At 37.2% G+C, this 12,939-nt stretch overlaps 1 protein-coding gene across 8 annotated transcripts in view; it reads left to right on the plus strand.

Annotated features, from left to right (window-relative positions):
• The window catches only part of UBR3 (ubiquitin protein ligase E3 component n-recognin 3), a 123,228-nt gene that overhangs the window by 19,001 nt on the left and 91,288 nt on the right, over nucleotides 1-12,939 (plus strand). For 6 of the 8 annotated variants that reach the window (XM_064514908.1, XM_064514909.1, XM_064514910.1 and 3 more), the window contains exons 5-7: nucleotides 539-588; nucleotides 5,203-5,269; nucleotides 9,291-9,421. In XM_064514908.1, the coding sequence (XP_064370978.1) occupies nucleotides 539-588; nucleotides 5,203-5,269; nucleotides 9,291-9,421 (248 nt within the window). Of the gene's footprint in view, nucleotides 1-538; nucleotides 589-5,202; nucleotides 5,270-6,670; nucleotides 6,789-9,290; nucleotides 9,422-12,939 lie in introns of those variants that run through there. The other 2 variants (XM_064514915.1, XM_064514912.1) reach the window with 2 other exon arrangements.

Genomic DNA, 12,939 nt, shown 5'->3' on the forward strand with positions numbered 1-12,939 from the left:
TATTTTTTTAAATCCAACCTCAATGAAATTTATGGAATTACTTCTTATTTAGTCCACCACCAAATTACAGGACTCATTTTAATTCTGTCAGCAGAGCTAAACATACTCGCTTTTGGTTGCTAAAATATTATGCATCATTATCCAGTCATAGGGTTAGTGGAATTTGAGTAGGCAAGATGTAATTGCTCGTAGTGGAATTCTGTCACTGCAACTAAGTTAAGCCACCTGTTACTACAATAGTGCTGTGGATTTTTTTGATCTCTGAAGGCTGTCAAATATTTTTGCCATCTCTGAAAGACTGTGTCTCCGTTAACTCAGTACATTAAAGTTCTGCAATGGAACATATTTCTAAATCTCAAATTTTGTATTCTTAGTAGTGCTTGGAAATCTTACTCCAACTTCTCAGTCCAGTGCTGTGTATCTTTTAAAAAAGTTAATGCAGTATTTCATTTCATACTGGTTCATTAAATCTCATAAAATATTCTCTTTTCAGTATAAGACTTACGAAAGGAATCTCTGAATTTTTTTATTTCAAAAGGTTTAGCAGGTGCTACAGCAACATCAGGACAAGGGAATTCTTCAGATGAGGTGAGACTTTTTAAAGAATGTGATGAACTGCCACAGAATATTAAATGGAGAGAATGCTTGCAGCTGAATACTTCAAGCCTTTGCTCTTCTGTTTACCAAATATTCTCTTCATTTTAATACTTAGAAATAATGGACATTTAAAGGAACAGATCTCATGCCTTTGATTTACTAAGGACCTCTTGAAAAATCCTTATTTTTGCTAACATTGTTTCAGTTCAGCTTATGTAACCAGTGCAGAAGAAACTTGTGTAGATAGTTCAAAAGTCACTATCAAGTAAATTGGTCTTGATTAAAGCAATCTTAAAGCGTGTGGTGCCCGACAATGGTGTTAGCAGTTTTTGGCACTTTAGAATCCAGCTGAACTGGTGATAGCAGCAGTGAGAATTTCTCTGTAGATAAATTCCCATGTGTAGACTTGATCTTATTTACCAAACATATTAAGTGGGAGTAAAAAGGAGAGAATCTACTTCTAGAGTTAGCTATAATAAACAAAGGAATTTAACGAGGAAAGTTAAAGGCTGGTAGAGTTACTTTATCAATTTATTCTCATTTTATTGCAATATTATTTAACAACCTAATTTAAACTGGCAAGCTTAGCAGCCATTTAGATTGACTCTTAGATGTATGGTAGGATAGTATAACAAACTTTGAATAATGTAAAATATAAGCTCTCATAGGATGTTTGTTTTATATTGAATTCTATGTGAACAAGTATTGAAGTAAAAACAATTACTGTTTGTGTATGTCCAGAACAAGTTGTTTCACATGTTTGCCTCTGTCACCAGCACAACAGCATCTGTTATGCTCTCAGCAGTGCTATTTATAATATGGTATTTTTCAAAGTATTGTTTGTTGTTTTTTTCACCATCACTTGACAAAAAAAAACCCAAAACACAAAAACCCGTAAAAAACTGCTAGCAGTGTCACTGTTAAGGCCCATGAATGAAGAAAGTAATTCTCGTTCATCTTAATAATCGTAAGTATTATTTTAAGTAAAGTTAAAATGACTCAGAGAGCTTGTTTGTGATTTGCCGCTAGAAGAGAAAGGGAGGGGGGAGTAAACTGAAGCTGTTAAGAGTTTGGAGAGAGATCAGATGGGGGTGACATTTCCTTTGGCAAAGGTGCCTAAGGTGGAGACAGGAGCATAGATGTACTTTGGAGAGAGAGAATTTCTTTTTACAGGATGAGTTTCAAGGAAAAGGTTTTTTATGAGTAAATTGGGAGGCAGCAATTGCACTCTAGCTTGTCGCTTAGGGATGTCTGTTTTCTAGAGAGATTTTTCTTTCTGATCTCCAGGATATAAATATATTTAGCTATATATTACATGCAAGTATTTTATTATGTTACCACAGACGTGATTTTTCTGAATTGAGATTCTACATATACTCATATACTTGGGATCAATTTTAAGATGTTAATTCATTATTCAGATACATTCTAACAAAAAGAAAAAGAGAGAGACCCTGTTTTGAGGTCCTTTTTAGAAAACTTTAAAGAAGAATAAGGAGGTAACATGGCAGATAAAGCAAAAAGTACTTAAAATGTAGATGCTCTTTAGTATGTATTTGCATGTCTGAATTTTCCTTTCATGTCTTTGATCAAATCAGATTGGTACGATATAGGATGCAATTGAAAATAATGTCAAGAGTTCCTTACTCTTTTTTTAGGAAATCAAAAAAAAAAAACAAAGAATGAGAGGCTCTTTTGTAAATGTGACACTGGAATTCCACATTGGTAAATCTCAGTTATAAGTGTCTCCAAATTTTTTTTTTTTTTTTTTTATTACTAGTTTTTTTTAATCTTGGTCTGCTTGGACAATATGAGTTGCTGAAAAGAAAGTGCAGTCTTTTCATCCAAAAGCCAAAAAACCCCTTGGGCAAGTAGAAGACTGAAATGCTGTTAGAGAAATGAGGAAGAAGTCTCATGTTTTATGACTTCTCCTCCTCTCCCCACCCCTCTTCCCCAGTAAGCAACAGAGGACATTTACAGCCTTTTTTTATGCCTTATTATATTCTCTTATGAGAGTGTAAAACTTGTAAGTAGTGTGACAAGGGTACACTCTTAACAGGGTTTTTTTCTTCTGGTATTTAGGATGAATCTAGAAAGGCTAGTGTTCTTTTTTGAACAGGCGAGTCTTAAAGGTAGGATTGTTTCACAGATGAAAGCACTCTACCTAGGCTAGAAATTAAATGTTACTTCTGGAGGGAACTGAAGCTTGTCTAGCATAGTTCAGTGTTTAGCTTCACTTCTACAATAGTAGATGGTTCTAAGCAAAAAAAAAAAAAAAAAAAGAATCTGAGGGATGGATATATCCTGAGATGCATTCTTTTTTTTGCTGGCACAGTATGAACTCATTTGTGCTTTATTTCTCAAAAGCTTTGTCTTCCATTCTGTAATATTTTGGAGAGAACTGACCATTAGTTTCCTTTATGAGTTCTTTCCCCTCATGTCCCTCTTTGAGCAAGAGGCAAAAAAGGAGAGCTCTAAGTCTGTCCTATTTAAGAAATTACTACGTTACAGGGAACCAGTAAAACTCAGTCCGTGAATATTTCAGCCACATTGCAGGATAAAACTTTTTGTATTGGACGTCTCAGTTTGGCTGTCCTTGTAGTTTAATGAGCACTCAAATTCCTTATCACTTAGTTATATAAAGTTACTGACTGCAGTTGCTCTTCAATATACTAGTAGTACAAAAATCAGACCACTGTATCTATAAAATGGTATGTAATTTTTTTATAAAATTCAGTATCTGGATTTAAGTCAGAATTAGCTCACTTTAGTCATATCGTTAAATATTTTGTTATATAAAGTAAATCCAGGTGGCACTCTGCTGTTATTTAGGTGTATTTACAGAGCATGATCAAATGGGTGAAAATAAGATGTTCCACGTTTGCTTACTCATACCCTTATTCTTAACCCCTTGGCTTGGGGGATGCAGTGTGATCTACCACTCGTTATCTCATGGCTGTTAAAACTTCTGCACTTGACATTAAAGTTTAATTCTAACTTACTGCAGCACTGGCAAGACAATATTTAACACCACTGAGAGAAAACCATCTTTCAAGAAAGCCTTTCTCATCAAGTCACTCATAGCTTTCCTTCCTTTTAGTGAAATCTCTTCAAAAGTTTCAATGAAGACTGCTATATGTTTAAAATTTTCTCCTGCTATAGAAGGGGGACATGTATATTGTTTGTCAGAGGAAACACATTACTCAGTTTGTGACTTTCTAGTTAAGTGCCTCTCTGGCCACTCTCTGGCTTCACTGAGGTCACTGAATTGGTCTGAAGACCTCTAGCTGCCACCTCTCTAGCAACAGGAGTTTAGATTTTTTTTTTTCTTCAGGAGACTTAGGTTGCAGACTCTTGCAGTTCATCCTGCTATGTCAATAGGTCTGATTTTTTTTTGGTCTGGAGTATTCTGTCCCCTGGAGAGGGAGTGAGTAGTGAAGACATCCTGAGAACTGACTGGTTCCTGGTTAAAGGACAAGAGTAGCATGTGTTCATAAAGACCACAGGAGACCAAGCAGTTCATGCGCATGTCCATCTCAAAAGTGAGTCACAAAATTTTCATGTGAAGATACTGAAAAGGTGAAGGAAGTTTTGACCTTTCATTAACATGATACTTTTGGTCAATCCTTAGATAAAATATGAATGATTTTTCTCCCTAAGGAAGGACAGTCATTTTTTGAGTTCCAGGTCCCTAATCATTCCTCTTGAAGTTTGGAACTAAAGTACAGGAGGAGGATATTGATTGCTTCTTGTTTTTAACTATAGGTATCTACCTTATCTCTCACTTGATTAGGTCCTGTAGGGACTGTTCTTTATTTCACCCTTTCATTAGGAGTGCCATTGTTAGTGAAGATACACGCAACATTTAATACAGTCCTCTAATGTCACATTCTTTTCTAACACCCAATGTTGGCTTTTGTGAAGTGGTGGTGATGACGTTTTTAACTTGGAATGCATTTTAGAAGCTTTGCTTTCTTGTTTGTGGAGTGTGTTGAGAGCGTCAGATGACAATTGCCTATATAAAGTGTTACCATTATTTTGTAAGGAACTTTACATTAGAATTGGCCTCTTAAAGCTGTCAGAAAATTACTTTGTTCTTTGATTCAAACTTTTCTGCTACATTGATTAAAAATTGTTTAGCCAATTCTCTGTGCTGTCTTGATTGTTAGCCAATGAGTTGGCAGACTGAAAAAAAAAAAAAAAATTTATAGGAAACAAAAAATCCTACAGGTGAATAGAGTGAAACCTTGGATTTGCAACCTTTAGAAATTTTATAGTGATAAACATTTTTCTAGTAATCAGTTTCAGAAATCAGAGCAGCTAACTGACAAAATTAATTAAATAGATGAAGATGTCTGAACCTGCAGATGATAATGGTGCCTGCAGGGGTAAGACAGCAATTTAGAAAGCTGTGTTTTTCTAATGAGTTGCACTGAGTCCATGGTTCCTGTAAACAGCTAAAATATTTTCTGTTAAGAGAGTATATTCAGGGACTTTGTGTTTTAGCTTGATAGTTGAACCAGAATTTTGAGAGCATTACAGTCTCTTAGCCATAAAATTCTGAATATACAGTTATCAATTGTTTAAACTCTTCCCCTACCCCAGGAGGACCAGGATGGTAGCCAAGGTGTGGGCAAGCGCAAGAGAGTGAAACTAAGCAGCACCACCAAAGGTATTTATAAAGTACTGATCTCAGTTTATCATATTTGCTTTATGTCTATCTTAAGCATCTAGGAGTATTCATTTCCCAAGCACTGTGGTGCTGCATGTGACACAGATATTAAACATAGCAAAGTCTATGAAAAACAGCAAGTGAAATTGCACTAATTGTTAACTCTCATTTCACTTGGGAGTTAGTACCACTGCCTGGGTCTTTGTTTGACCAGTAATTTTATCACCTTCATGTTGCAAGTCAGCCTCTAACAAATCATTCCATTTTCACTGTGGCAGGCAAGATCACAATAAAGCTTGGCAACCAGGTTTTTGACATATTTGTTCCTGAGAATATTTTTCGTTATGCCATTGTACAATGTAATTGTGTTCTCAGCTAGGCCAGAATGCTTCTCTCTGGTTCTGGTTGGTCTTTTCCACACTGTTCTTCTAGTGACCATTTACAAAAAACATAATCGGATGAAGTCTCCTTTGAAACCACTCTATTATTTTCCTACATTAAAATTAATCCTCTCTGCAATTTCTAGCCCAACATGTTGAGCTCTCACATTGAGGTTAGTGCAAGTTTTAGTTGAGGAATGACTATAGGTTAGTGATATGGTAGCCTAATCCTGTGCTTTTCCTTGATGTGTTTTTGTACTAGAAAGGTGTTTAATAATATTTAAATTTCTGATATTAAATTAAAATACCATTTAAAAAAAAAGAGTATGAGGAGACTGACTTAAGAAGCACAAAGAAATTGCAAGCTTTGAGAAAGGAATGTTTGGGTGTAAATAGTGCTGAAAGCTGGAATAACATTTCTGGAAAGGCTTTGAAGTGAATGTTTGGGACTTGAATTTGAATGCAAAAGCACATGAAGTCAGTAAAAAGGTAAGAAGGTGTTGTGAGGAGATGAAAGGAGGATTGATTATTTCTAATAGTTTCAGATTGAAGGAAAGAGACTGGGAAGTTGGATATTTTGGATATAATATTTTGGCAACCCTGTTGTTAAGAGGTGATCTTACAAATGGTGTGTGAAAGTTTGTGAAGGGTCTGAAGATAGCGGTACTTCGGCTTCTATATACCACACCCATAAATGTGTGGATGTGTAGGGATAAGAAAGAGTGAGAGACACTCAGAATGTGAACCAGAGCTGTGATAGAGAATACTAATGCTGTGGAAGAGGTGATAGTTTTGGAGAAATGCAGAAGATTTATTTGCATCCAAAGAAAGCTCTCCCAAAAGAGAAGTTAGAGACAGCTAATGCAAGAAAAAAATGCAGTTTTTCTGATGCATAGTAACAGATTATGGGAAGTGGGGAGGGAGAAAGAACAGGATTAGAAGCTACCAGGTCTGAAAACCCGTAGCAGCAGTGGCATTTCAGGAAAAAGTGATTCTTGAATTCAACCTTTCATTTCCCCCCAGGATTGTAGTCTTCCCCCTCTGAGGCATCCCAGCATGGACTGTGCTCATGATGTTGATAGCTCCTAATAGCTCCTGATTTTCAGCCCCAGAGGAGGGAGTCTGCCAATGGGGGAAGGGTAAGTATCTGTTTTTATGAAATATTGAATAGTTTTCTGAAGTTTTCAGTATTCATATTTTATGTCCAATAGGGTATAAAATAAGAGTATGAAAAGAAAATTTTAGAAAACTGAGTATTGAATAAAAACAGATTTACCTTTTCCGTATAAGCAGACTCCCTGACCCATCCTAGGTTTAAGTGGTACTGTGTTCACAGGGGGCTGCTTACACCCTGGAGATATTTTGGAATGCTAGGAGTGATATTCCAGGAAGATGTTTAAAACAGGCTATGGGATCTTTTGTAGCGATAGGAAGGAATAAAAGGTTTCTTTGAAGAACTGACCGTTTTTATGCTGAGGCATTGCTGATACGGGTATGGGACTGAGTATTGAGAGATTTTATTGTTACTCTGTTTTAAAACCTGCGTCCTGCATCCGTCTAAAATACCTGATGTCTAAGACAATTTTAAACCCACAGGCACTATTTTCTTATTTGTTGACAGAAATTTAAAATCACATGATGCTTTTCACAAGAGTGGGAGCGATTAGCTCCAGTGTTTTTGACAAATTTTCCAAGTTGGGTAAGAGCATTCTGCCTACTTAAATTCTCTAGGAGATGCAAGTGGATCTATATTATTCTGTCCCTGCCTAAAAGTGCTGTATAAAGAAGTTATTACACACTATTCAGCTGTGATAATATATGTCAGAGAAAGCTGCGCTTCAGTGGCAGATAAAGTGTGCGTCGCTCGTCTTCATACCTGGTATTCACGCTAAGGGGCCTTTGGAATGTACCTAAGCCCGTGCTGTCTCTTCTGGGGACAGGGGACTTGTGTCTGCATGGCTGCCAAGCTTTCGTGGGCAGTATGTTCACAAACGTAATTTCTTAACAAGAGTCAAGGAAGAGAATATAGAAGATCATCATGTTTGCTGTAGTAGGTGATGCGTAACTTTTTACAAAATATTTTAAAATTAGAACATCTTTGATGACTCGACGAAGGTAATCTTTTTTATTATTTCAACAGTTGTAGAATATATTGTATAAAACATTCTTTTCTTTTTGTGGGCTGCTAGAGTCTCTTCTTGAGGAGATCCTTAAAATTTAAATTATTCTCTATTTCTTATGATATTTAGCAATTCCTGAGATATTTTGGAGTAATTGGTCACTTGACAGTGGAACTCTGGCCCCTGGTAATGGTGGAAAATGAAGGTGGTTCCTGCTTCGCCAGCAGGCCCAAAGCCATCCAGTGCAGTCCCTAAAGCTGTCATACCTCAGCAAAGAAGAGTCTTCAAGGCCAGATGTCCAGATTCAGCTTTCCTGAATCTGTGCCAATGGGAGCACTTCATACCTTAGCCCTGTGCCTTCCCTTCACCTTACCTTAATGTAATGTTTTGTGTGTCGAGGTGTATCCTCAGGTCTATCTAATTTCTACAGGGAAAGGAGCATTATTATTTTCCATAGTCCTTATATATTGTAGGAGTGAATGAGGCCTGTTGTAGCTTTAAATCAAAATGCATAAACCTTTGGAAGGACCGTGGTAAAAAGGCTATATGTTTTAATAGCTTTTAAGTGGAGTTAACATAATTTATGCTCTCTAAGCGATAACTTCATGAACAGTTTTATCTAGCACAGGTCAGTGTGTGTGTGTGCAGCTTTGCAGTGAAGTGGGTTAGGACACTGATCTGGTTGAAAATTCAGCTGACAAAATGGAAAGGAGGGTCCGTTCCTGACTAGGTTCCCATACGGATGTACAAATGGTACTGCCAGCGTGAACGAAGGGGCAGAGTGAGTGACCAGGGCGGCATGTGGAAGGATGGGACTGTCTCTTCTGATATCAACTAGAGCTAGCCTGATAGCTGATCATGAGATTACGGTGATTTTTACATTTAAAAAAAAAAATTGTAGACAGAGGAAGATGTTTTTATCGGTCATTGAATTGAGAGCTGTGTATACCTTGAAAAATTAGTGCATACATTGCTTTAAAAATAAAAATAGCTGACATTATTTATTCTATATATCTTGTTTAGAGTTTTGCAAACAGAACGTAAATGCTGTTAGATGATAAAACTCATCACTTGCCATAAATTGTACTTTGTTATTTTGCTCTTTTCATTTCTGCTAAATAATGGTGTACATTATTAATAGTTTTCCTCAGATAAGTGGCTGTGTATATATTGTGTCAATTTTGTTTCATTAAAATCAGGGGAGCTATTACAGTAAGGTAATAAAGTTCAGTGCAATTGATGAAGATGGGATTCTGTGTGGTAGACTTGTACTGAAAACTCCCGTTGACTTCTCTGGGGCATCCTTTTTCTAGCATTACCACCTCTGACCCTGTACAGTGTTGGCCATGCTTAGTTTTCCCCATGTTTTTGAAAAAAATACTATTACTTGTAGAATTCACTGAGGTGTTCCTAAATTTTTGTTACTGAGTTTTATATAAGATATTGCACTTCATTATAATTAATGTTGTTATTTAAAATAATTATGACATTACGCATACCCTCCTCCAACTTTTTATGCAGATCAATCTATCATGGATGTTTTGAAGCATAAATGTTTTCTAGAAGAATTATTATTTTGGACAATAAAATATGAATTTCCACAAAAGATGGTGACTTTCTTACTCAACATGCTGCCAGATCAAGATTATAAGGTACTTGTCTTACTTCACTGAAACTTTAAAATCTTTCTGTATTCACATATTTAGTGTATATTGGGCCTTTCGTGAGACCACCTGTGTTTATATCTGAATAATAAGCAGTAAAATAATACAGATCTTTTCCCTTGTTTTGAGTGTTTTGTTAGAAAGCCTTAAAGTATAAAAAGAGTACAAGAGTATGAAAAGAGATGTGGAAAAAACAAGATTGATAACTGAGGAGCAGCAGTTTTAGTTTTGTTCGAATGTTTTATTTTTCTTCCTTTTTGGCTGTTAGTGAATATTTGGATATGTTGGATTTTTTTGGTTTGTTTTACTTTGTAAATTGGAATTTTTTCAGTTAAAACATGTGCATCAACACTAATTCCATGGTGTGATATGACTGCTGAATTATTGTGGTGACTTCATTCCTGTTGCAGCTGTTCCTAGTAGGCAGTGGTTTCACCAAGTAGGCCATTACACTATGAATTTTCTAGCTGTAGCTATGCCCTAGATGATTTTGGCAGCCATCCAGCTGCCTACTTAGAGTTTTGCACTTGTCCATACCAAATGTCTACTGGCCTGGAGTCATGGAGACTGGGATGTCATCTTCCTGTTTTAAATCTTGGTGTGCAGCCAGGTTTGGTTGTTTGCTCTACGTGTTCTGGGACCTAGCATGCATAGCAATCAGGCTTAACATTTTGCTCTGATCACATGTCATGCCTTTGAGCTTTGCTAATGTCTTGGACCTTCTCATTCCCTGCTGGGAGGCAAAGATCAAGAAACCTTGAAGTCCAGACATTGAGATTTCTGCAAAAATTTCAGTTTATAATGGGGCAGCCCTGTATTTGTGCCATCTTAAAACAGTGTGGTATCAAAGCGAAGGATATGAAGATATCTTGCAAGAAAATGAACGATAAAACATGGGTCTTCAGCAATGCTCTGGCCATGTCAAGGCAAGTCGGACAGCATTTTGGTTTGGGATACCAGCATAGATTCATCTTGGTCTCCGATTCAGCTAATACATAAGGAAATGTGAAGACTTCTTGCCTGATGATCGCTTGCCATGAAGTTAGAATTCTTTTCAATATTGAGACCCACGTGGATGCGCAGTTCTCTGGCTCCATTGTCAGCTAAACTCCTGCCTCTGAACTACCAGCAGGACGGCAGAGGAATCTGGTAAGCATTGTCGTGTTTGCCTTTATACTATACTACATAATCGCAACAACTTTTAATGGTCTTGGAACCTTTTTTCTTGTAGCTATGAGCCACAGTCTCAGGTGGCTTCCTTCACTGGGTTCACAATCTTCCTGCATTGTGTGCTCAGAATGGAGACCATGGTATACTTGGTTTCTGTGCTGGCAGCCTTCTTTGCCTGGAAGCAGTCATCTTCTACCCGCTGTACTGTATGTTCAGACTAAAAGGAAGGATTATTTAAACTTTCTTTTTGTTTTGTTAGCAAGTTCATATTACATTTGATTAAACAGTCAATTCAATTCCTACGTATAAACTTTATTAGCACAAATCCTAAGTATCTGTAATCTTTTAAAAACTGTTTTTTTGTTTTAATTGCTATGATCTTCTAAAAGGTGCTTTGCCACAGGAAGCAAACCTAGAGTAGGAAATGTATCACACAGCAATACTAAGGCAGCAACACTATTTCCTTTGCACCTATGCCTTATTGCAAAACTGCACGAATGATGCATTTTAAACACATCTGCAAAGAATGTGGCTAACTTACAGGAATTGGCTCTGCCTTTTGCAGGTGTACAGAGAGGAGGTACAGTTTGGGATGAATAGGAAAAATGTTTTATCTTTCAGGCTGCCACTGAGCCTTTATGAAGCATTTCTGCTGTTTAATCATGTCAAACAGTGCTGTAGAGATGTAAATTGTTCCATGTGATCTTTCTGCTGCATATGCAGCACATGTACTGTCTTTTCACTTTTTCCTTCCACTGCTCTTGTGCCAGCTTGTCTGATTCTTGATGAGCTGATTTAGCTCACTAAACTGGCAGAATCTCTTTGCTAGGTTAGTTTTCTGATGAGGTGAGTGAACTAACCAGACAGTTGGGCACAGAGCTGTCTGTCTGTACAGTGTTTTGAGTTTGCTGAAATCTCTGGCCTCTAGCATAAACGTAGTGCAGCAGACTCTCAATCCACCATGCTCAATGTTACATAGATTTCTGTTAAAATGGGAAAAAGAACTTCTCTTTCGGGATTTCTAATATTGGGAAGAAATGTTAAGAATGGTGGGCTAAAACACTTAGTGAGTTAGCTCATCCCTCCCTTCCACCTCTGCATGCGAAAGAGAAATAACAACAAACAGTATTGTCTTTGCCTTACAGGGTCTGTGCCTGAGGCATCCCGTCAATCCCTTCATCCCCAGAAGTTTGGAAGACATACAAGCAAAGACAAAGAAAACAGCAGAGAAACTTACTGGAGCCTCCAAGAAGTTAGGTGTTTTGGTGTGGACAAGTTTTCTGCGAGAAGGAAAAAGACCAGAGAAGTAGGGCCTCTATATGACCAAGGAGAAGGCAAAGAAGGGGGACTGGCTGTAACCAGAAGATTGATGGAAAGATGTAAATCATTCAAGAGCAGAGACTTGCTATGATCTGGAAAAATGGAAGTTAACAGAGAAATGCAAAAGCATCTGATAGGGATAATGAATCAACAAACATAATTATCAGAAATGCCGTGTATCTTCAGTCATGTCCTGTAGTGAAGGTTGAAACAATGGTTAGAGCAATAGGACTTCACTAACTCTTGGTGTCTGCAAATTCTGTAGACCAGTTTTTCTATTGGAAACTTTATTTTAGCACAACTTGCTCCTGACACAAGTATCTTTTCCCTTGCAATGAAAACATAAACGTGGGAGAGGCAAATTCCTCTCTAACTCAAACATGAGGTTGATGTCAGGCTCCTACAACTTCTGAGATTGAGTGGCCACTGAGAGGAAAGACCAGATGGAAGAGGTGACTTTGTTTTGTACTAGGCTAGAAATTTAGGAACTGCACAAGATCTTAGACAGTAAGTCAGTGAAGGTCATTAAGTAAATGGAAAACATCTGCCTTACGAAGCCCTTTTTGTAAATGACTGGAGGCTGAGCAAGTATTCGGAAAGACATATTGTATCATGTCTGTATTCTTGTTCCATTCTGTATTTTTCCCTCGATATCTGTCTGGCTGCTCACAGACAGGATGCTGGACAGTATGGACTGGTCTGACCTGCTCTGGCTGTTCTTATATATTAGCTGCAGTTTAGCACAGTATTTCAGCACTTATACTTCTGGGATTGAGTTTCATTTCCTCTTCTCAAAATTGGAGAGGATTGTATTTGTTTAACTTATGAATTAAGGTTTCTGAATGGGTAAAGCTTATGCCTTTTCCTTATTTAATCGTATTACAGAATCTGTGTCTTTGCTGTCTGTTGATAGCACATCTATGTTACTGTCAGAAATTCATTGTGGTACACGAGTGAGGCACAAAAAGATTTGATGTGTGCTGATTTAGGGGGAAAAAATTCAAAAATTTTCTTTG

Source organism: Dromaius novaehollandiae, chromosome 7 (assembly GCF_036370855.1).
Source record: "Dromaius novaehollandiae isolate bDroNov1 chromosome 7, bDroNov1.hap1, whole genome shotgun sequence".
Lineage (NCBI taxonomy): Eukaryota > Metazoa > Chordata > Aves > Casuariiformes > Dromaiidae > Dromaius > Dromaius novaehollandiae.